Below are 24,881 nucleotides of genomic sequence, written 5' to 3' on the forward strand. Positions count from 1 at the left end.
CCTCTTGGGCGCCTGCGAAGGGCACCACGAGGGGAGCAGGACTCCAACCCACCCGGCCTGAGCCTCTATTTGAGACCACAGGTGGGCTTCTGAGACCCTCAGAGTCCTATGCACAGCCCCCTGGCTGTGAACTGAGGCCAGCTCACCCCGGCGTTGGGATCATTGGACCACACAGCCCCTCTTTGTCCTGCTGGTGCTCAAGCTGGGTCATGCCTCCCTGCACAGTGCCAGAGCCCAGGGGCTGGGACCAAGGAGGTGGGCCACAGGGCTGCACCCATATCTGCAGACAGCTTGAAAGACATGGGGGAGAGAACTCTGGTTCCTGAGCAGGGTGGCTGACTATTCTGGGGACCCTGATCTCCCCATGTGAGCCCCCAGTTCCGGATGCAGACCATGATCTTGGGAGCATCTGTTACAGCAGCAGTGGAGAATTTCATGGAGAATTACAAGGGAAGTGACAGGTATTTCAGTGCTCTCTATCTTTGTTTTTAAAACGTAATTCAAGTAGTAAGGAGTGTGGCAAGGACCAGCCATGAGAGCTCTCCTCCCACCTTCCAGGAGAGCTACGACCCCAGAACTCTGTAGCTTTTCCCCAGGGGCTGCCCATCAGCTGCCCCCCGCGGCCCCCCCACCCCAGCTGAGGACCACCAGCTTCCAGGGCCAGTACTGTCAGGAGTCCCAGCCCTCTTTCTCCGCAGGACCAGCCAGCTCAACTGGGCATCCAAGGGCCCCTAGGGCTCCGATGGCACCATCCCTCCAGATGTGGAGACCCAGGGAGGAGCGTGCATCTTGCTGCGTGTTGGAGAGGCTCGTGCGAGGCAGAGGAATTTGGTGATTGCCATCTGGAGCCAAATGCATGGCTGGCTCATGGCCTCACATTGTAAAATTCAGTACTGAGAGGCAGAGTAGAGTCCTTCAACCCAACTCTCGTTTGAGGAAGTGAAGGCTCCAGTTGGATAGAATCTAGAATCTACCTGCCACAGAACTTGGGGAGAGCTCCAGGAGGCCCCTCCCCACCTGGGTGTCCTTTATAGAGTGAGGATTCTTGGGGAGCAGGGCGATGGGGTATATACCTGTTGGGGGACCCTTCCTGCTCCCGCCATTCTGAGTTTATCCTGTGCGTGCCTCTCTCCTGCAGCTTCCTTACCTCGGCCAAATCCTTGGTACCCCACCCTTCTTCACGGGCCCCAAGAGAACGGGTCCCTAGGAGGCTTGTACACTTGCCAGTCTCATCTGCACCTCCACCCCGGACCCCGAGGTGCCTGGGTCCCTCTGTCCACCCCTCTCCTCTGGATGTGCAGGATACGAATTTTCAGGAGTCTACCAGGCTCCACAGGTGTAAATAGTTTATGTCATATCCAACTATTAGACATGATTTTAATCCCACTTGTGATGTCGACTGCATAGCTCTGCAGGAGGGCAGCTTTGATGTAGTTGATAGAACTGAGATCATATTGAACAGATGTTACAGCTGAGAGTCTGTTAGTGTTTCCATCAGCAACCTGCGTGTGCGTGTGTGTGCGTGTGCGTGTGTGTGTGTTCAGGGGAAGTATTACATCGAGGAGGGGGTGGAAAAGAGAGAAACTCCATGACTCAGTGATTTTATAGCATATTCATTTGAAACTTGGCAGCTGGATGCAGCGTCCAGATGTAGCGAGACTTTGGGGGTGTTAAGCTTTCTCTCCCATTACTCAATCTGGGGGCTTTGTCTTCCGTTGGGTAACATATAAAGACCAAGGGAAACAAACAACAAATGCGCTTTTGCTGAGTTTGGATGCTTCTTGGTTGACTGAGAAAATGGAGCAAGTTTGCAAAGCAACTCTGATCCGGCCCATGGTGTCCACAGTAAACAGTTGGACGCTTATTGAATGAACAAATGGACAAATGGAGGAGGAAGGAGGCAGGGGGAAGGTGGTGGAGAGGGCGTGTGCTTTTGCTTGGCAGGCACATGCAAACACCTTCAGGAGAGGGGACAAGGGGCTGGAGAGCTCTCCCCTGTTTGGGCTGAGAGGGGCACCGTGCATGGTGAGGACAGAGAACAGGTGCAGCGTGCTCACCCTGTGCCGAGCACTGTGCTGGAAACGTCCCCTCACAGCCACCATATGAAGTAAACATTGTCATTTGCACAGATGGGGGAACTGAGGCACAGCAGTTAAAGAACCGGGCCGGCATCATTCAGTAAGTGGCAGAACCGGAATTTAAACCAGGAGAAATGCTGTGGTCTTAACCACTTCCCTGTCCTGCCTCAGATGGGGCGGACCTAGGAATTGGGCACCCAGGTCCTCAGCCTCTCCGGGACCTCATGCCCGATGCCTCCCACTTCGTGTGGCGGAGGCGTCCTTGGAAAGAGAGCCGGCCAGGGCGCAGAGACCTGGCAAGCCTGGTGTCCCCCTCTGACACCTGACCCCCTGGTGTCACCTCCGCTGTGTGCCCTGGTGAATGGATCATCTCATCAGAGTACATTACAGGAGCGCCTTTTAATACTTGGCGGGCTGTTGTTAGGATGATGGCTTTCTTGTTGACAGGAGAGCTTCTCCGGGCGTGATGGGTAATGGCCTGGAGGGAGCGGGGCTGCTGCTGGGTCTCCCCCTGCCGGCTGGCTCCTTGTGTGCGGGATTCCGTACGTAGCTGGTGTCGGCCTCCCGACCAGATTGGGGATCGGTGGGGGCTACAACCAGCAGCCTGGCAGTGGGAGGCTTGGATTTCTTGTGTCTCCCACCCTCATTCGTCCCAGATTTGGCTTGTGTTTGGAGAGAGCTCTGATCGTAGTCAATCTTAAGGGCAAGAAGAAACTCTGGACATCATGCGGTCAAAGGACAAGGGACTGGCATCCCCGGGGAAAAAGTGACAAGCTTCGGCCCTCACAGCCCATGGGTGGCGGAGCCTTTTTGGATGCTGGGCCACTTGATCCCCAGAGCATCCTGCTTCCTCTCCAGAGCTGGGCCTACGGCTGCTCCTTGGAAGAAGTAGGTGGGTGTGGACAGCCAGGCAGGGAGGCCCGTCTGAGCGAGCATCTCCCTCCCATCACCCTGGTCCCAGGTCTAGCAAGAGCCCCGCTCTTCTTGGCTCTAATTAAATGAGGAACAGAAGAAGAAGCCTCCAGTTGGTGGGGGTGAGGGAGTGGTGAAGATGGGAAAGATAAAGCCTTCTCCAAGAACTCGGCTTGCTGTGTCTGGGTGTTTGGAGCAAGCCTGTCTCAGGGTTACAATGGTTTCTGTTGCCTTCTGGAATCTCAGCGGCTGCTGCCAGGATTCTAGATAGACTAGGGACTTCTGCTCACTGGCTCCCGAGATGGGCCCTGGAAAGGCCAGGACACAGGCCCAGAGCCCTACAGAGCCACGTGAAGCTCAGAATCCAGAAGCCTTAAATGAGCCAGGCTGTTGGGCAGGGGTTTTTAAATGAATTTAATTTAGAGTGAATAAAATAATATGAAGGAAATGAATGCCAGCCTTCAGCTCTAGGCTGCACCAAAACAGTCCCCAGCACATGGTGGCATCGTGCTCCCTGGCAGGGAGGGACATTTACGGGAAGAAAAGTCCATGTCTGAGTGCTGATCCTTCAGACCCGAAACAGTCCGATATTGGGAGTGAGGCCGCCAGACCACCTTTTTGAGCACTTTTTTTTTGTTCTCTGGGGCCGACGGGCACTGTAGGGAGATTTTAGGAGAGCGATAGGAGTCTTTTTAGGTGACTTTTGGAATAGGGTGCTGGGGGAGCTGTAACGCATCATGACTGTTGACATTAACTGTGAGAACTGACACCCGCTGAGGACCTACTGTGCGCAAGTGTAGAAGAGGGGTTATGGTGCAGGCTCCGGAAAGCCAGGCTGTCTATATTTGACAGTTATGTGGCCTTCGGCAAGCTGATAGACCCTGGGGTGCCTCAGTTTCCCCACATAGGGACCACCGGCATCCTACTCAAATGGTGGTTGTAAAGATGAAATAATCCCTGGAAAGTATGGGCTGACTGAAAGACTACTCTTCTTCCTCTTCTTCTCTCCTTGAACCCTTCCATGAGCAGGCCCCCCCCAGGTACCCACCCTCTGTAGGGCATGCACTGCTCCCCCACTCCGGAGCCCCGAGCACCCTGCTGACCCCAGTACCTCTGCTCTGGTTTTCTCGCCAAGGGAGCGTGTGGGGCCACCTTGTTAAAGCAGAGCTAGGGCCCTGCTTTATATTTATTGATGTGGAAAGTTCTACCCGATACAGGTTTGGAAATGTGGCTTGAACATGTCATTGGCGAAAGATCCTCATCTGATGTCATTACTTTGTGTGACAATAAGGACAAGCCCTTTGGGTGCCCACAAACACAGCCTCGGCCAGTCCAGGGAGCTGTCTGACCCATTTCCTGTCTTCAGACACCTCACAGGGCTGTGCTGTTGGCTCTGGTGAGCTGGTTGTCCAGGCCTGGCTTTTCCCTCCAACCTGTGCTTCAGGCAGGGAGCGCCGGAGGTGGGGGGGTTCCTGCCCCAGGCCTGGCCCGGCTGGCGGGGGCCGAGTTAGTACTCACGCTGGATGTCGATGGTGACCGAAGTCTCCTTCCCTCCCGGGATGGCTTTGTTGGTGGCTCGGCACACGATACTCTGCCCATTCTCCACATCGCCCGGGGAGATGAAGAGGGTGCTCACGATGCTCTCACGCTTGCCATCTCGCAGCAGGGTCTGGGGGAGCAGGGAGAGAAGGCCCCAGGTCACCCAGCTGGGGTGGCCTGGGCAGGTATGGGAAGACATGCCCCAGTCTCAGAGAAGAAGGAGCCCTCAGCTCCGGACAGCCAGGGGTGCGAATCTCTGCAGAGAGCTGGGGGGTTACTGGTGACTCCCTGGCCTGGCCGAGCCCTGGGCTGCAGAAGGACAAAGGAACTAGATCAAGTGGGAAAATCAGCCTGGACTCGTATACCCCAAAGGAAATCCGGCTGCAGGTCTCTCCTCTGGTGTCTGGGGGGAGCCTCTGGGTCTGCAGGCAGCACTGAGGGGCGTGCAGCTGGGGGGCTGTGGCCCCCTGAGACAGTGATGTCACCTGTAGGAGGGGGCACAGCTTGGGGCAGGGGGGAAGGGCAGGGCTGGGCTGGGGATGCAGGTAGAATCAATGCACACTGACCATTTCATTACTTTATCTACGTAAACCCTTCCAACTTTTCAAATCATATCACTTCATGACCTCATTAGAGCCCTGACCAACCAGAGGTGGGACAGATGCCATTATCTTCCCAGTGACAGATGAGAAAACAGGCAAGACCAGGAGGGGCTGCAGAACTGTACCAAACTTACACTCCAAGTTGGGGGTGAGAGGGTCCTAGAGTGGGCTGAAGAGTGTCTCCCCAAAATTCATGTTGTCTTGGAGTCTCACAATGTCACCTGATTTGGAAACACGGTCTTCAGAGATCAGCTAAGTAATTCGTAATTAGTTAAGGATCGTCAGAGGAGATCATCCTGGATGGGGGGTGGGGTGGTGTGGGGGGGCAAATATAATGACTGGTGTCCTTAGAAGAAGAGGGGAAGACACAGAAAGGAAGGAGGAAGAAGGTCACGTGAAGACAGGCAGAGACGGGAGTGATGTGGCCACGAGCCAAGGGATTCCGGGAGCCACCACGAGTGGAGGCAACAAGGGAGGATTCTCCCTGGAGGGAGCACAGCCCGCCGACACCTTGATTTCAGACTTTTTGGCCTCCAGGAGGCGGGACAATACATTTCGGTTGTTTTAGGCACCAGTTGCGGACCTCGAGAGGGCAGCCCTAGGAAACAAAGGCAAGTCTGAAAGCCTTTGGTTTCCTGCCTTCCATTCCTTCCATTTTCAGGGAGGCCATGCTGTGCCCCTTCCCAGCTCCCTCCCCGGCGGTTTGATGCCCAGCATCCTGAGCTCACGGAGACCCAGCAAGGTAGGTGCTGGGGAGGTGTGTCAGGCAGAAGGGCCACTGCCAAAGTGGGACTGGACTTGTTCAGGACTCAGAGACTTTTGATCCCGGGAAGCTACTTAACTCCCTCCAGAGAAGGGTGCTGGACGCTAATTTCTCCTGCTTGGAGCCGGAGGATAGATGAATAGACTTTCCTTCTCAAAACCTCCCTGAAGACAGTACCGGTACTGTTCTCACCAGACCCTGAAAGGAAGGGAGCACTGGCTCTATTTAATAGAAAAGAAAACTTAGTTCAAAGTGAGTCAGAAACTTGCCGGGCAGGGCTGGGATTTGTGCTTGAGGATGGTGACCCCAGAGGCCGTGACCCTCCCACCACTGCTCCCTGCGAGCTAGACTCTGGTGAAGTAAGATCTTCACTTAAAGGTGGGAACAGTTAGAGGGATTCAGCAGACTTTTAAGTTCACTGAGCTACTTAGCAGTGCTAAAAAGGAGACAGCCGGCCCAAATTGGAGTCACTTACGTTTAGGGCCCCACATCAGCAAACCAAGACCTAATACCTAGCTAGCCTCCTGTGGTTTCAAACCCCAGGCCCCCCTGGGATGTGACATTTAACTGGCCAGCCTGGAAACCCCTGGTGGGCAAGGGAGGTCATCCTTCCATTCCCCCTAAGGGAGACCCTGTCTGAAACGAGGCATTCTTTGCCAATAATTTCCTTTTTCCCTCTCCATCTCTGCCTTTAAAAACCTTCCATTTTTGTACACTTCCTTGGAACTCCTTTCTATTTGCCGGATGAGATGCCGCCTGACTCACGAGTCGTTTAATAAAGCCAATTAGATCTTCAAATTTACTTAGTCGAATTTTTGTTACACGTAAGCTGCTGGAACCTTGCTCTCTGGGTCCTCAGCTCTGTGTGGTCCTTCTCAGCAAAGCTGGGGCAAAGCCGGTGGCCTGCAGCACTAGGAGCACATGACCTGAGCCTCCGTCTAGAACAAGCGCATCCTGCTTTAGACAAAGATGTCAGAGAGATCCACAGAGCAGGGCAGTGGTCTAGACTATTTCTGCCCACGTTCCAGAACCACCTGGGCCTGGGCAGGCTCCCATGGTACATTCTTTACTGGGACGTGGGGTGGTGGCCTCAGCCCTGGGCAGAGGGGTCCTGGAGCAGGGCTGGGGGGAGTGATGGGGTCAATCCCAGCAAACCAAGGGGGAGGGGCTGGGCTGTCAGTGGGATGAGGGTCTTTAGCTCAGCCTCAGGGCCAGGAGCTAAACTGGAGGCCAGCAGAATAGGCCCGGGGGTGGGGGGTTGGGGGGCCTGGGGGTGTGTGGTTTAGCCCCAAGCCAAGCCATATCACAGTAACGGTTCTGGACTCTTCAGCAGACTTCATGTGTCTATAAATAGCCAAGTATTAATAAGAACAATTTCCTGGATGGAAATAAGACCTGGGGTAGGGTGGAGGGAGGTGGGAGGTGGGGAGGGAGGTCGGTATGGTTCTTCCTCATCCCCTTTTCCTTACTTTTATGCTGTGCTAACAAGAACATTTACATGAAGTTTGACTCTGCCAGGCACCTCTCCAATTGATCTGCTCCCCGCCTGGTGGAAGGGAGAAGGGCTGCCAGGGTGCTGGCCGGAGGGGAGCGGGGAGGCCCGAGCTCCTAATTAGGCTCTCTGACTGCTTCCCTTCCTCCCCACACCCAGGGTGCTCCAGCGCCTCCGAATGATGATTAATGACATATTTACTGTGTCCGGGCATGTGCTTTTCTGGGAAATAAAAATGCTGGCTCAAATTGTTTGTTCCACCTAATTAGAGAAAAGGGAGATGTGTTCTTTAACCAAGGGGAGAGCAAGGGGAAGGCAGGGCCTCAGCAGCTGGCTCACCCTGGGAAGCTGAGCATCTCACCCTGGGCCCCAGCTCCCAGGGATGGGACCCGGGGCGGTGTCCCCAGGGAGAGGCCAGGGTGCAGGCATGGTGTAGGTAGGATGTTCCTGGGGAGGGCCGGGGAGGCGGGCCCACCTGCAGGTGTAAAGTTGACGCCCCGCCCCCACCCCGTGGCCTGGCGGCCTGTCTGCTCTGCAGCCAGCGCTTGGCCTCTGTCTTCTCAACCTATTTCCCTTCTTCCCTCAGTCCTTCCTTATCCTCACTCCTTTTCTTTCTCTTCTCTCTTTTCCTTCATTCCCCTCTTGCAAATCTCCCCAATCTCCCCTTTTCTCACATGCAAATGAAGCCTTTGGACTTTGTGGTGGTCTTGAAGGTACAGGCCAGGTGGAACATTCTATCATTTGTAGGTTCTCGTCCCAGCCCACTTTCCCCTCCTCTCCCAGCTCCTTCGCTCCTTCTCCCGGTCTTCCCTTCACTGAACTGGGCTCTGGGGACACACCTTGGGCCCCAGCCTCCCACCTCCTGCTCCAGAAACCTTCCTTAGCATGCAAATCAGCTCAGGGAGGGTAAGTGGATTATGAATGGCAAGTCACTTTGTCTCTGGGGCCACCACCTCCAAGGCCTGGGGTAGCCCCTCCTCCAGCTTGGTCGGGAGGAGCGTGCTGCCAAATCCCAGCCTCAGAGTCCCCCAGCCCAGCTCTCATGACCCCGCTGGGGGCTCCTGTGGCTCTACCAGGACCCAGCCTACCTGTGTGCGGAGATTCGGGGCAGGGACCCGTGCACGGTGGGCTTTCCACCCCTTGGCCTATGTGCGGGTCCATGGGCCTCCATCCACGAACAGCTTCTAAGCTTTCCAGACCATCCATCCCAGTGGCTGTGTGAGGCGTCTCTAGACCCTGCCTGCCCCGTGCAGCTTCCTGTGTCCCCAGCCCCACTGTGCCATCCCTGAGGGAAGGCACTTGGCATTCAATTGGCAGAGGCCCGGAGGCGGGGCTGGGGCAGGGGGACAGCGTGTACCCTGTGTGTGGTTGTCCAGAGTGCTCGCTCTGCTCTTCCCAAAGCCCCCAGGGCCTCAGCTGGGCACTGGAGAGCCCAGAGGCCCCACCAAGAGGCGGGCAGCCTGGTGGTGCCTGTGTGGGAACCACAGGTGACGGGGTGGAGCGGGGCGTGCAGTGTGGAGGTTGGAGGGAATGCAGGGGGTGGGTGCCCCAACCCTGGTGCTAAATCTGGGAAGCTCATTGATATGCAAACAGCCTGGAAAGCCCCTGAGTGAGGCCTGATTGCCTGGCAACAAGGCCTCCCTTTTCTCCCTCCTCACTCACCTCCCCCACCCGCTGTGTCCTTTTTTTTTTTTTAATCTTCTCTCTTCTTCCCCTTTTTATAGCTGCCTGGGGCGGGGGGATCCATTAGGGCCTCTTGTCACGTGGCTCGAATGAGGGCTGTAAGGGAAGGTGGAAAACCACAAGGCCATTTGCCCCAGACCCTGCATCCTCGGGGACCCCAGGCTTGTGCCCTGGGTGAGAATGGATGCCCTTCACAAAGAAGGCCAAGATGGGTGGCAACTGCCTTGCTGGCTGGAGACTCTAGGCACCTAAGAGACACAGATGGGAAGGGGTTGCTGGGGTGACTGCTGGGGAGAGAATACACAGTGGAAGGGGCTCATGGAGGGAGCTGGGCCCTAGTGAGGGCCTTAAGGGGTGTTGTTCCAGAGTTCCTCTTACAACAGGGCCCTAATGAGGCTGAGGCTCCTGGTCCTGGTGGTGGTGGTGGGGAGCCCTTGGGCAGGCAGCAGCCTGAAGCTGGAGGGAGCAGACAGGTAGGGCTGGAGAGTAACGGGCTTCAAGGTAAATACATATATGACTGGCGGCGTCCAGGAGGAGAGGACTTGGAGAGAGGCCTTGTCACCAGCTCCCTTGCTTCCGCAGCCAGACACCCGCCGGGAGTCCCAGGCACTCACCCAAGCACCCGGGCCACCAGGGTGTTCGAGGGGCACCACAGCCTGTGCTGGGGGGAGGCGGGGCAGAGGGCGCTTCTTTTTCCTGATTCTCCTCCCAGGGCAAGGGGCCTGGCCATCCTCAGTGATGCTATCCTCCACCCTGCTGGCCACATGCTGGATAGCAGAAAGCAGGTTCCCTGAAACCAGGGCTGCTGGATGACCTCGGGGGAGGCGGACGTAGGATGGAGGTCTGAGAGGAGGGTCTAACACGACTGGCTAGCCCTCTCTCTGCCAGGTGCTTTCTGTACATCGTTCCTTTTGAGTCTCAGAGCAAGCCTACTGGGCATCCATGGCTAACGGCACCCTGTTTTGCAGCTGGGGAAACTGAGGCAGAGAGACAAAGTTACCATAATATGTGATGGAGCCCTACAGTGACGCTGACGTTCCCATCTAGGAAAGGGGAGAGCAAGGTGCACCCTGGGGTCCAAGAGGATCAAGTGAGGGCCGGGCAGAGAGCCTGCCAGCCAGGCACTCTTCTTGTTCGAGCTTTACAGCTATCTTTGAGGCAGGCGCTGTTCTCGCTCCAAACTGTATAGGTGGGGACGCCGCAAGGTTAGGTAGCTTGCTTGCTCACCTTCGCAGAGCTGGAACGGGGTGGAGCCTGGATTTGAAGTGAGGCTGCCCAGCTCCGGGGCCCATGGGCTTAACCAGCACCGGGTGACAAATACTGAGGGCTTCAGACCTCAGGGCTGTCCGGGCTGCCCCAGACGATCTTTTCTGTAGATGCTGGGCGCCTGGGCGCTGCTTGACTGTGTGTGCATTTGAGTGCTCTGTTTCTGTCTCTGTTTCAGCTGCTCACATCCCCCCACCCCCCCAGCCCCAAGCAGAGCTTGTGGGGGCAGCTCTGCCTTCGGGTCATCAGAAGTGCCGCTGTGACTGGTCTTTGCAGTCCCGGGGAAGGAGCGGGGAGGCAGAGGGGTGGGCTTGGTGGCCCCTAGAGCTGGTTCCACGTGAGCACTGCTGGGTCACCCACCCTTCTCTGGGTGCTCCACGTCGTCGGTTTGTAGCTTGTTAGAGCTGGCAGGCACCTGCTCTGGACTGAGCTGTGTGCCCCCCCCCCCCCCCCGCCGAATTCATATGGTGAAGCCCGGACCCCCAGTGTGACTATCTATGGTTATAGGGCCTTTAAGGAGGTAACTAAGGTTAAATGAGGTCATAAGGGTGCTAAGGTGTCCTTATAAGTAGAGGAAGAGACACCAGAGATCTGTCTCTCTGCACACACAGAAGAAAGGCCATGTGGGGACACAGAGAGAAGTTGCCGTCTGCTAGGAAGAGAGATCTCACCAGGAACCAGCCCTACTGGCACCTTGATCTTGGCCTTCCAGCCTCCAGAACTGAGAGAAACAGATGTCTGTTGTTTAAGCCACTGGTCTGTAGTATTTTGTTATGGCAACTCAAGCCTACTCATACAGAGTGTCTGATCCGACTCCTTTGTTTTACAGAAGAGGAAACTGAGGCCCAAGGAATGACTCTCCTGAGGTTCACAGAGCAGGGTCTGGAACCCCAGCCCCTTGCTGCCCAGTGCTGCCACGCTGGTCGTCTCCCTGCAGGAGTGTGATCAGGGCTGGGGTCGGGGGTGCGGTGCAGAGGGTGAGCGTGGCCTCCTGCCCTGGTTTGCCGTAGCACCGTGCCAGGCTCTCAGAAGGGCCTTCTCCGCATAGATGACGCAACGTGCTGGGGCGAGGTGACCCCTGGACAAGGCGCAGCAGGGTGACTCTGAACTTTCTGTTCACCAGATGGGGGTGTGTCCTTGGCAGGACATAAACCTTGGCAGGGGCCAGGGTGGCTCAACTTCAGGGAGGGACTGGACAGATGCCCAGCTGGGAAGGAGCACCTCTTGCCTTCCTTTTCATCCTCATCTGGATGATATATTCCCTCTGCCATATTTTTGTATTTCATAACACAACAGGGGTGGTTCCAGCCCAGGATGGAGTGAGTGAGGGATTTATTTCTCAGTGCTTCCCCCCCCCCGGCCCCCAACCGGGGTGAACTTGTACAGGATGGAAGGCATTTGTCTTGGGTTCTGGCACCAGACTCTGGGTGGGGGCCCAGAGGGGGGTGGGGCCTTGATCAGCAGCCCCGGGGCTGACTCCTTGGCCGGGTGTCAGCTTTGGACAGGAAGGACACACCCTCAGAGAAGCATCATTCTGGCCTCATATCTTCCACTGGTGATGAAAGCCTTGCTTATCTTTTCAAGACCCAGGAAGAGGAGCTGGTGGTGGGGTGGGGAACAGGTCACACATCTCCCCACTTTCTGAAGCCAAGGAGAGCCACAGGGAGAGGAGAGCTGGGGTGCCGGAGGCCCGGACCTCCAGTCTGAGCCTGGGCGTGCTGGTTGGCCCTGGGGCCGGACTCAACCTCTCAGCAGCTGCCCCTCTGTTTAAAGCTGCACTGAGAGGAACACAGGAAGGAACGCGGCCCTGGGCACCACGAGACTGTCGTTCGGGCCACTCACCAACTGAGAAGGGCAGTCACTTCTCTTTCAGGCCTTGGCTTTCTATCTGTAGATCAAGGGAACCGGACCGGCCATCCTCCATGGTCCTGTTCATCTTTAAAGACTCTGTGGTATATAAACGCTGTCTGGGACTCTATTTACAATTTCCTTGAGTGGAGTCTGGTGGGGGCGGCTTTAACATGTACCTGGGATTTTATTTTTATTCAGGTAGGGTGAGGCCAGCAGATCAGGAGATGACTGCCATGAAGAAGGTCCTTTGTTACAGCTCCCTAGAGGTGGGGGAGCCCCGCTCCACATAGGGTCACAGGGGTATGCATCAGGGTTGGTCGGGAGGCAGGGAAAACATGGTGCAAGGCTTTATCATGGTTCTTGTGGGAAAGAATGGACAAAGCAGGGTGAGCAGCTGAAAGGTTTTAGGATTGGGTGGTTTGAATAATTTCCACAAGCTCCAGGCTATAGGACTGATCTCCAGTTATCCAGTACCTGGCCCTGAGGATTTAGGGGTGAGGCTAGCACCTGGGACTCCTAGCCGGCTAAAAGGAGGTGGTGAGGGTCTGGATGCAGGATCCTTTGCATACCAAAGGCATGTTCTCAGCATGTGGTTTGCTGTCTCTGGGAATTAGCTAAGCCTGGGAGTGGCAGTCCCTCCTCATCTGCAAGGCTTTGAGATGTCAAAGCATCATAAAATATAGAAAATAAAAACCTAATACAGGGGCCAGTTCAAGGCATTTCCGGCTCATGGTACCTTGTGTGAATTACAGAAAAACACCCCTGCAGGTAGGTACATCAGGTGCAAGGCATGGCGAGGGATTATGGGCTGGACTTCCTGAGTAAGGCATCTTGGACAGGGAAGAACCTAAACAGCCTTACCTGGTAGCCCTGGAAAGTTGGCCAGATTTAGCAAATAAAAATACCAGGACACTCAGTTAAATCTGAATTTCAGATATATAGTGAATAATTTTTTAGTCTAAGTATGGCACATAATTATGCCCCATGCAATATTTGGGATATACTTATATTGAAATTCAAATTTAACTGGGTGTTTTTTATCTGGCAACCCTAGGCCCTGGCCACTTCTGTCCCTAAGCCTCCTCCTTCGACCTTACTCTATTCTTAGGGAGCCCAGCAATTACCCCAGGAAAGAAGAGAGGAAGACAGAGTTACACAGTCAACGAGACAGAAAAGGTCAGATAAATAGAAACATAGGACGAGAAGGAAAAAGTGACATGGAGCGAGAGAGAAAAAGACACAGAGAGGTAACAAAGAATGAGAGACAAAAAGCACACACAGAGAACAAGAAGGGCAGAGTTGGGGAAAGCGGGCTTTCCCCGCGCGGCCCCGCCCCTCCCAAGCGACTCTGCCCCTCCTCCTGCCCCCAGGCCTCACCTTGGAGTAGGTGGCCCCATTGATGACCTCTCCTTTCCGCAACCAGATGATGGAGGCTGCAGGCTTGGCGTTGTCTGCGTGGCAGGTGAGGTTGAGGGGGTCCCCGGCCCGCAGGCTGATGACAGGCCCCCCCAGGATGACCGGGTCATCAGGTGGCACTGTGGGAGTGGGGGAGGGGGGAGAGGAGTGGAGAGGTCAGACTGAGGGCACTGCTCCCCTCCCGCAAGGCTGGTGGGCTGGGCTGGGTGGATTTTATGGAGCCGATGACAAACAATAATTATCATACTTTAATAAAATGTATAATCCCCTTGTATTATAACAATAATAGCAAAAACAGCAATAAGCCCTGACATACGCACTGCATGTTTATTTGCAGCCGATGTTCATGCCATCATCTCATCCGAGGCTCACGATGAGCCTGTGAGGGGACAGGGCAGGCATCATTAGCTCCGTTTCACAGATCAGAGGGGGAAGCAAAGCTCCGCTGCCAAGGTAATATCTGTACTTTCTTTCTTTTTAACTTCTTTCTCGTTTTTTTAAACAAGCACTGTCACATCTGTTGTCTGATTTAATCCTTACAACAGTCTTGCAAGGTAAATATTATTACCCCAATTACGTAGATCTGGAAATCGAGGCTAAGCAGGATGAAGTGACTTGCTCAAGGTCGCCGGGGAATGGGCGCCAGAGCCAGGGCCTCTGACACCTGCAGCTCGCCGCCAGTCCCCTGCCCTTGCAGGGGCAGGGAGCAGGGGGCAGAGGGCAGGCAACCTTGCAAGGCTGCGACAGGGTTTCAGAGGGCTGTGGGACCCTTGGCACCTCCTAGGAACTTGATTCTCCCAGAGCGGCTCCAACTGCCTCATCCCAGAGTTAGGATGAATCTCTGCTGCCCACTTCTCCCGCAGCATTTCACAGAGGGGTGATCAGAGACTCGTGGCTCCTGAGAGATGGGACGTGCCAACGCGGGGAAGATGTCTCTGCAGCGGCTGCATCTCTTACGCAGCCCAGCACAGGGCCCAGTCCCTGGCGGACACTCCATAAACATTTGCCAAGTCCACTGGAGTCAACCCCTTTGATTCCCCTTGACGACCCTGGGATGGAGGATGGGCACTTATGATGATAGATGACCTTCACCTGGAGGAGAGGCCCAGAGAAGTTTAATGACTGGCCTAAGGTCACAGAGGCTCTTCTGATGTTCGTGCTTAGGGACACATGGGGGGTCTCAGGCCTCTGCGGCTCCCGCCTCTCCTCCTTGGACAAAAGGACAAACCGCAGAAGGGGAAGGGCTCCCTGGAGACCACTTGGGAAGTCCCTGGGCTTCTCCCCCCACCCCCTCCCCGGCCCCTCAGGGAGGGGCTGGGTCAGTCAGTTCTGAGGCTTGAGGAGGGCTGAGCTGCATGTTTGCTGAGCAAATGGATGAAGGGGAAATCAGCTGATGATGGGTTGGGGTCTTAGCACAAAAGGCCTGCTTTGCCCAATTGCCAGAGAAAGTCCTTGCTTCCATCCAGGCCCCGTGCAAGCTTCTGCCCTGTGGGATCAGGGAAGACGGACAGACAGTGGTGCCAGGCCGGTCCTGACCCAGCGGCTGTGCCTTCCACCCTCTGCCCCCCAGGGCCTCGTGCGCACAACCTGCCTGGCTTACCTCCCCTTCCCAGGGCCTTCCCGCATCTGCTGCTCTCCTAGTGCACCCAGGAGACTCCAGGAGGCTGTGGGGCCAGGTAAACACCCAAAGCAACACCTTCAGCTTGCGGCTGTGCCCGCTTCCTTCCTGGCCTGGAGGAGGCCTGGTTCAGAACTACAGCCCAGTGAGTGCCAACCCCCAAGTTTCTATTTTCTGAAGGAAAACAAACCCTCGGGGCTTCCAAGATTCTATCAGCAGCCCGAGAACTCCACCGGAGATCCTGGCCCAGAGAGGCAGTTGGCCTCATCCAACCCTGCCCAGCCTCCCCAGGGGGCTCTGGGCTCAGGCAGATGTTGGTTGTGGGCTGGCCGATCCGGACAACCCCCCCACCCCCGCCCACCCCAAACTCCCTCATTAGTGCCAGAGGCTCCTCGGTGCTGGTGCGGCCAGAGAGCAAAAGGGAGGCTAATGAGGGCTTTCCACAAATGGGGGGTGGCTGTGACAGTTGCTGATGAGGGGAATTTTAGCTCTATGCAATGCTGGGCCCCTTCCAGCGGGGACGGCCGGGGCTGGGGCTTTTGCCCCCCTTTATTCTGTGGTGACAGCTTTCTCTCCAGTAGGTGTCCAGGATGGAGGCGCTCTGGCTGAGCCTGAGAGCCAGAGAAGTTGGAAAGAACTATTCGAAGCTCCAGGAATAGAAGAAACACCAGGCCATCCTGTCTCCGGGACTCCCCAGTGAAGAGCCAGCTGGTGTGGTCTTGTGGAAAGTGCCCTAAATCAGAAAGTGAACTGGGGCAAGCTGTCCCTCCTCCTGGTTTTATATCCCCAGACACAAAATATGAAAGGACAACAGGAGATCTGGACAGTTCCTTCTGGCGCTGACATTTCTTGGGTCTGAGACAGTGGTTTCCAACCTTGGCTGCATAGTACAAGACTCTGGGGGAGATCTTAAAAATCCCGTTGGCAGGTCACACCCTAACCAACTAAATTCCACTCTCCGGAGGTGGACCCCAAGCATCGGGAGGGTTCTAGTGCGTGAGCAGGTTTGAGAACCAACTGTCTCTGGGCCTTTGCTCAGACGCATATCATACTGTGATCACAGCGTAGAGCTCGAGGAGGTCTTTCTAAAAACCAAATACAGTGAGGGGCCAAGCTTCCTTCTTGCTGTTCTAGTCCCGTGTTTTGGAATATTGGATTAGAGGGAGCGCAGAGGAGGGGAGAGAGGAGTGGGACGCTGCTTCGTGAGTACCCAGGCGTGCGCGCACACTCACACACACAAACATCCATCCTCAGAATGGGTCCTGATTATATCTTCCTAAATAAGTGGTTATCATGCGGTTATTCATGTAGCTATGCATTATTGATTGGCCTTCGCCTCGCTGCACACCAGATGGGGTAGGAGGGGGTGCGGATGGGGCTGGGGTGTGCAGGGTGGGAGTGGGTGAGGGGGGAGGATGTTTGGGGGCCAGGAGGCTGAATCGAAATCAACAGTCGCTCTTGGCAGCTGTAGCGCGGATGGAAGGGGGCAACTCATTACCTCTCCATTCAGACCGGGCCCAGAGCTGGGGCTGCTGGGTGTGGGGCGGGGGGGAGGCGCGAGCCGCCGGAGCCTGGAGATGCATTATTCATACATCGCCCTCACAGGATTGGTTATTATCCTGAACCACTATAGAGTTTGGTCTCCTAATTTTTAATCACAGGGAAGGTGGAAGCGTTAGCCTTTTGTGATTAATCTGGAGATAAAAATAGTTGACTGTTTTGATGTTGTGCTGGTTGTCAGTCAAGAGGAAATGCATTAACTGTTGGGTGACTGAGGCCCGAGGAAGCCCTGAGTGCCCCCCAGGCAGAGCCGGGCCCCAGAGCCGGACATCGGCCGGGAGGCCACAGCTCTGCCTCAGACGGGGGCCCGCTCCTTGGGCACTGCTTGCCGAAGGGACGTGTGGCGCCGATTACTGCCCCACAGTTGTGGGGGTGCTTGGTCCTCGCAGTTTGCTCGCCTGTCATGCAGGATTCCGGCGGGCGGCTGGGGGGTTCCCCGCCTGCTCTGCGCTGCAGACCGTGCCATGCACGTGGGTGTGCAACTCGGGGCACCCGTTTCTCCCCGCGTGGGAGGGGCCCTTGACGACTTTTCTCGGAGCTCTGCTGCCAAGGGCGAGGGGACTTGAGTGGCCAGCTGAGGTTGGGAGACCGAGTCGAGTTGCGCATTGATGGAGAAGGAAACTGAGGCCAGAGAGCACAAGCACTGCCCAAAGTTACGAGAAAGTGAGGGCAAAGAAGGATGGGGATGGGCTTGGGAGGCGTGTCCTGGCTCCACCAGGGAGGCAAAGCTTTCGTCTGTTTGATGTACTGAGGTTCTTTACACCCTCTTAGGAAATAAGGGGTTCTGTGGGGGAAAAGCTGATGTAGCCCCACCCAGCCCCACCGCTATCTCTAAGAACGGGGCCCATGGTCAGAAGGCCTTGAGCTTCTGAACCAGAGCATACGCTGGGGTGACCATCTGACTGTCCTCCCACAGGACGCCGGCTGGACAGAGGGCAAAGTGGAGCTGGGGTCGGAGGGTTTCTGCCCTGTTCTGGAATTGCTCCCTGGAAGCCTGCCCACGACCACACAGTGTCAAGCTCATTTGACTCTGGGCTTGGTCTGCTGGGTTGGCCAACCTTACGAGAACAGGCTGGGAACATCCCCTGGTGCCCGGCCAAGGGCAGCACTGTGCGGGCTTCCTCCAGAATCCAGCGGGGCACCTAAGTGGGCCCCTGGCCGGGCTTCCGGGGTTCCTCAGAGGCTCTGTCAGCCCAGAGGGTTGGTTTCCACAGGAGCCCAATGGGGCACAGCAGCCCACAAAGGCCAGCAGCAGGAACGTGGAGGGTCATGCTGCCTGGTGGCTGCTGGAGAAGAGCAGGGGGTCAGCCAGGCCACCTTCCTGCCCCCAGCGGCACGGCAGAGCACCTCACAGATGCTGAACTCTTTGGAGGGCACTCCTGGGTCTCCATCTCACACACAGTGCATTCTCCATAAGTGGTCTATTAGAAACACGACTCCTGGGGCGCCTGGGTGGCTCAGTCGTGAAGCGTCTGCCTTCGGCTCAGGTCATGATCCCAGGGTCCTGGGATCGAGCCCCGCGTCGGTCTCCCTGCTCCGCGGGAAGCCTGCTTCTCCCTCTCCCACTTCCCCTGCTTGTGTTCCTTCTCTCACTATGTCTCTTTCTGTCAAATAAATAAAATCTAAAAAAAAAAAAAGAAACACGACTCCACTTGTGTCCTGGCTCTGTTTCGACCCTGCCAGGGGCTCGCACTCTACCTAGAATGTAGTTCGGACTCCTCTCTGTTGCCTACACCTTCAGCCCTGGGCTGCCTCTGTGACTGACTGCCCCCCCCCCCCCCCCCCCCCTGCCCTGCCCCCCGCCTTTCTGTTTGCTGAACAAGCCAAGCTCACCCCCTGGCCCAGGCCTGGCCCTGGCTCTTCTCCGCCTGGAATCTCTATTCTGTATCCTTGTCCTGCCGGTTCTTCCTGTCAAGGAGGGTGCAGCTGAAATATCACGTCCTCAGCGAGGCCTGGCCACCCTGTAGACCAGCCCCCCCTCCATTCCTCTCTGCGAGCTCCCCCCACTTCATTTTCTTTCTCACCGGGTTCATCTATTGTTTGTCCCCCCTTATTACAAAAGAGGCTTCCTGACCACAGAGTAAGACCTTGTCTGTCCTGGTCATTGCAGAATTTCCGTGTCTGGATCAGGGCCTGGTGTATCGTAGGAGCTCAAGCATTTGTTGAGTAAATAAACCGAAGATGGCTGGGTTGGGGGGCTCTGTCATGGGCATTGATGTCTGGGGTCAGCACTTTTTACTGTGTGTGTGTGGGTGTGTGTGTGCACGTGCGTGGTGGGGGTAGAGGTGGGGGTGGTGGATGAGTGAGTGTTGGGGGGCAGGCTCAGCCCCCCCCGGGACAGCAGTGCATAAGCTCTATGGTGTGACGCTGGGGGACTGGTTGCTTCCTGCCATTTCTGGAGAGGGCAGCCTGGGCTGGGCGGGCTTGGGGGTGAGAGTGTGGGTGGTTCTCAGCCTGTTTTCGAGGTAGCACCATTCCTGCTGGTGGGGGAGGGAGCCCAGCCCAGTTCGTCTGGCTCACAGGCTGGTGAGAAGGCTGTAGGCCGAGCACGGTGACAGACCAGAGACACTTGGCGGACAGCAGGAAGAGGTTGGCTGCTGACACTGCTCTTCCTTGTTTTTAGGTATCGGTGTTCAGCCCCAGGCCCCAGGGACCTGGCTGGGGTGCAGAGTGGGCTTAGTTCGTGCTGGGAGTGCCAACGCTGACCCCACGGAGGGACGACCCCCCGGGCCTCCAGGCTGCCCTTAACCAGCACATCCCTGGCTCTAGCTTCAGGCCTGCAGGCCAGCCAGCACTCAGCATTCCCTCCATCCTTCCCTTCCTTCCGTTCAGCCTCCTTCCATGTCACCACCATGAGCATATAGTGGTTGAGGAATACCAAACACGGCCTACCCTCTGGGAGCTGATGGGGAGACATTTATGACTCCCAGCACGTGCCCAGGATGCACCTCCAGCATCTGCATCACTGGGGAGCTTGCTTGGAAATGCAGACACTTGGGCTCTACCCCAGGACCATTCCGAATTGGAATCGGCATTGAAAAAAGACCCTGGTTAATTTGTGTGCACGTCAGTGTGAGGAGCACTGCTCTGGAGGGCTCCTAGAATAATTACAAACTGATGAGTGGTTTGAAGGAGAAGCTCATTGGACAATGAGAGCACACAGGAGGCCTTTGTTCCTTTGTTGGCACCCAGCTCCCTCCGAGATTTCCTGGGACTTAAGTCAGAGAGAGGGTGTACGCTGCTTGCTGGAAACTGGGATTGACGTCAGAGCTCAGCATGAACATGTTCTACAGCAGGTTGTTTCCTTTGCCCAGGGCATTTCTTGAACTTGGAGTGCTGGCGTTCTCATTTCCTGTCTTATCTGGGGTTACTCTGACCCAGCCTTCAAGACACCGCTAAGGGGTGGTCCGGTCCCTGAGGAATCTCCTGCTTTGTCTATGAGCCCGTAGCATCCTGGGCATCCTTCTGTCTCCGTAGCTAACCTAGTCTTTGGAAGTGATCTGCAGATGCTTGTCTCTCCCCTAGACTGCAACCTCACCCATCCTGGATCCCTATCACCTGGCCTAGCACCTGCCTCACAGGGAATACCCCGGATATGTTTGCTGAGCTGAACCTGGCTTGAGTCCATTACTTTACAAGCTGCATGACGGCAGCCAAGTTACCTAATCTGACGGTCCCCGTCCTCTTATCTGGAAAGTGGGGTAATAAAGATACCTGCAGGATGATTATGAAAATTACTTTTATGATATGAAGAATGCAGAAAGAGCGCTTTGTAAAGGTTTATGCAAATATTGGTTCTTGTGTCCAATTTTTAAGAACAATATTTAGTTTGGGTGCTATATGAAAGACACTGTGCCAAAGGCCCTCTTTTTTTATCCTCATTATCCTTCGAAACAGGTACTATTGGGATCTCCATATTGTAGAGCAGGATACAGGTTCAGAGAGGGCAAATAACTTGGCTAAGGCAACACAGCAGATAAGTGATACAGTTGGAATTTAGATCCTGGTTTGTTTGACTCTATAACATTATCCACTAGAGTCAGCCTATAGACCTACCCGGGAAGCTGCAGTAACCCTTCAGAGCCCTTTCCGCCAACCCTCCTGCCCTCATCCTGGTCCTATATCCCCATGCTGCTGCAGGACAGGCTCTGCCTCTGCCTGTGGGCTTCCCGCCCTAACCCAATTTCGGAGGGCTCTCAGAAGCACAGGCTTGGCTTGCAGTTGGTGCTTGAGAGGGCTCGGCTAGGGAGTGGATGAATGATTTTTGCTGTTCAGATCCACTCACTGCTCACTTTTGTCATTGTGCCCTGTTGTCAGGTTGTGGTCCATGGGTAACCCCAGCCTCCTGTTTCCTCACTCCTGGTGATGCGCCACCTCATGGCCAAAGCACAGAACCTCAGAATATTGACACAGGACTGCGGATGCATGGGTTTTTGCAGGACTGCTTCTCAGTGCGAGTTCGACTTTCATTTAGAAAATTTGTACTGCACCCACTAGGTGCTAGTCCCAGTGTGAAGCACTGGTGATTCAGAGCTCCTGACCTAGTGGAGAGCCAGACAGTAAACGTAAATGAATACGTAACATAATGTTGGGTTGATAGAATATAATGATGATAAGTACTAAGAAGAAAATGAGACCAGGTGGGGAATAGCTAGATCCTAAATTGGCCTCTGGGATTCTCTTCTGGATTTCTCCTGTCCTTCCTGGATGTTACTTTCTGTCTTTTTCCCACCCTTAATTGTTGGTCTTGCTGTCTATGGAGAAGCACATCACTGTGTACAGACAAATCCCCCAAATGCATGGTCCCCACTTTGGGGAATGGCACCACCATTTAATTAGCGAAGCCAGAAATCTGCAAGTCTTTCTGGATTCTACTCTCCTTCATCTTGCATTGCTAACCGTCTTGCTGAGTTCTCTGAAATACCTTTCACATCTGTTTCTCCCTTTCCATTCCCCACAGTCTTCCTGGCTCAGGCCCTCAGCATTTCTTGCTTGGATTATAATACCTAACCCCTCTCCCCATGCTCCACACCATCCCCAGAGTGATATTTATAAATGTCTGGTCATCCACCCCGTTCGCCCATCCATTCACTTGCCATTTGCTGAATATCTAGCATTCCTTTGTTTAAAATCACTCAAAGAGAGGCGTCTAGGTGGCTCAGTCGGTTAAGGGTCTGCCTTCAGCTCAGGTCATGATCGCAGGGTCCTGGGATCAAGCCCTAAGTCGGGCTCTCGTCTCAGTGGGGAGCCTGCTTCTCCCTCTCCCTCTGCTGGTCCCCCTGCTTGTGCTCTCTCTCTCTTTGTCAGATAAATAAATAAAAATCTAAAAAAAAAAACAACACACATTCAAAGGTCCCCTACTGCCAACTGGACAAAGTCTGAACTTCTTGGCTCCTGCCCACCTCTCCAGCCTCATTTTCCACCCCTTTTTAACTCAAATTCCTCTTGTGGATAAGAATGACCTGCAATTCTTGGAATAAGTCACTCTTCTCCAATTGTCCCTCTGCCTTTGTTTGGCTAACTTGAAGGTCAAGCAGTTTGGGTTCAAATCCTGGGTCCCTTATTTTTTATTTTTATTTTTTAAAGATTTTATTTATTTATTTGACAGAGAGAGAGAGACAGCGAGAGAGAGAACACAAGCGGGGGAGTGGGAGAGGGAGAAGCAGGCTCCCCGCTGAGCAGGGAGCCCGATGTGGGGCTCAATCCCAGGACTCTGAGATCATGACCTGAGCCAAAGGCAGTCGCTTAACCGACTGAGCCACCCAGGCACCCCCGGGTCCCTTATTTATAAGCTTGTGGCCCTGGGCAAGTTGCTTAGCCTCTCTGGGCTTCCATTTCCTCATCTGTAAAATAGGGAATATCATAAAACCAGATTCACTGTGTAGTTGCCAGGATCAAGTGAGATGCAGTGTGGCATAGCACTTTATAAACCATCTAATGTTGTATGGATGGGGTACATTGTTGGTTCTCCAAGCAGACGGGGCTCATTCCCTTGAAAGATGATGGGCAGAGTGCTTGGGGCTTAGAAGTCTGGTGCTCTGTCCCCTTGGGAAAGTAGAGGTCACCAGGCGCTGGGTGAGGATCCTGATGCCCCCCCACAGGGTGATGCCATTCTGCTCTGCCTGGCTTGGCTTCTCCTCCCTCCTGTCCCCCCACATTCTGTGGCCATGAAGGTGAAGCCATTACTGCTAACTGGTTACCAAGGCATGGATGAGCCAGCTGACCCCATGTGGTGCAGAGATGAGCCATCTCAGCTCAGCTCAGCCACACTGCTGACTCACTAAATCCTGAAGTTTGGGGTGGTTGGTTGCACAGAGGAAGCTAACTGATATACTCAGTTAGCGACTGTCTGGCTTGCTCCTATAAGACTGTCCAAATTAGACCTTGTCTCTCCAGCCACTTCTCTCATGCTTTAGTTGGACTGGTCCATTCACCTCTCTATGACATGCTTTTGCTTGTGAAGCTCCCTCTGGAAGGAGATGTCCTACTCTTGAGTCTTAACTGGCTGTAATCCCAACCTCCCTCCAATCAGCTCAAAGGCTACCTTTGCCTTGTTAACTCTTGGTCATTTTCGAAGGCTCGGGTTATTGTCATCTCCTTTAGGAAGTCCCCTCCTGACTTTCTAGGGCCATATGCCACCTCCATGAGCCATGGCTGTTGGCCGCCCCAATAGCTGTGAGGTCCTTGAGGCCAGTCCTTATTAGGTTCTTTTTTCCATCCCTGTGTTTAGTATCCAGCCCATAGTGAGAGCTCGGTCAATACTTGTTGACTGGTGGGACATCTGGGTGACTAGGCAGTTAAGAGTCTGCCTTTGGCCCAGGTCATCATCTCAGGGTCTTGGGATCGAGCCCCATATCAGACTCTGGTCAGCCGGGAGTCTGCTTCTCCCTCTGCCTCTCCCCCCCGCTTATGCTTGCTGTCTCTCTCTCTCTCACTTTCTCAAATAAATAAATAAAATATTAAAAAAAATACTTATTGACTGGTGTCTTGCCTGACCTGGCTGTGTCGGAAGCAAATTTCCCCCTTTTCACTAGCACTGTGCTTTACCTTCTACGCCGGCGCTCACTGCAGTCTGCATTACATTTCTTTGTGGACCTATTTCAGGCTCCCTACCACTCCAGAGTAGGAGTCTTGACACCCTGTGCATTTTCCCTACCACCTAGCACATAACCTTGGACACCATAATAAGAAAACAATAAAAATAATGGGTAATAGCTGATGCTGATTGATATAGGGCTTACGATCCTTCCAGAACTTACAGTACTTCTAGAACTCTTCTGGTAATTTAGATGTAATCATTCAAGCCTCACAACAACCCTGCATAAGGTAGATACAATTATTATGCATATTTTAGAAATGTGCAAACTGAGGCACCAGCTCCTCTCAGAGGTCCCCTGACTCCAGTGACCTGCAAAGGCTCAGGACACTGGGAAGCCCACCTCTCCCTTGGGGCTCCTGATGGGCAGGGGATAAGAAGGGAGACAGAGTGCTTGGCCCGGTTCCTGGCCCCCAGGTCTTGGCTGCATGACTGGGGGCAAACCGCTTAATTCTCTTTGCAAGATATTGTCTATGTCACAGATATTATAGTATCTGTTTCATTGGGCCATCGTGCTGATTAAATGAGTTAATACAAGTGCCTTGTTTCAAAGCTTGGCACGGTGGTAAGAACACAGTACTGCTAGCTCATGATATTGTCATTGTTCAATAAGGATGTCCACATGGAAACAGAGAGCAGAATATTGCACAGGAAACAGCTTGTTTCAATCCCTTGTTCTGTACTTGCTCTGTGCCCCCGGCCTCAGCCTCCCCAGATGTCGTGGTCAGCACCTTGCCTCCTGGCGAAACCACAGTGATGAGGAGGTGGTTAGAGGCCAAGAGGCCCACGGAGACAGATGGGATGGGCAGGGGACCGTCTAGGAGGAGGGGACTACCGTGATGGGGTAAGGGCAAGGGAGACAGATGCTGGCTGGGGCCGAGTCAAACCAAGTCACTTGTTTCCCCCTCAAATTAGGAAGGGTGAGCCTTCTGTTGATTTCAAATTAAACCCTGCAAGAAGGTCTGAGCTATCTCATCAGTGAGGGGCTATTTGCAAGGAGACAGA

At 54.6% G+C, this 24,881-nt stretch overlaps 1 protein-coding gene across 4 annotated transcripts in view; it reads right to left on the minus strand.

Annotated features, from left to right (window-relative positions):
- Nucleotides 1-24,881, minus strand: part of KIRREL3 (kirre like nephrin family adhesion molecule 3) — a 536,120-nt gene that overhangs the window by 26,189 nt on the left and 485,050 nt on the right. For all 4 annotated transcript variants that reach the window (XM_032426386.1, XM_032426388.1, XM_032426387.1 and 1 more), the window contains 2 exons: nucleotides 13,564-13,721; nucleotides 4,509-4,659 (listed from right to left, as the gene is read on the minus strand). In XM_032426386.1, the coding sequence (XP_032282277.1) occupies nucleotides 4,509-4,659; nucleotides 13,564-13,721 (309 nt within the window). The remainder of the gene's footprint in view (nucleotides 1-4,508; nucleotides 4,660-13,563; nucleotides 13,722-24,881) is intronic.

The sequence above is a fragment of the Phoca vitulina genome, unplaced genomic scaffold (assembly GCF_004348235.1).
Source record: "Phoca vitulina isolate PV1807 unplaced genomic scaffold, GSC_HSeal_1.0 scaffold34, whole genome shotgun sequence".
Lineage (NCBI taxonomy): Eukaryota > Metazoa > Chordata > Mammalia > Carnivora > Phocidae > Phoca > Phoca vitulina.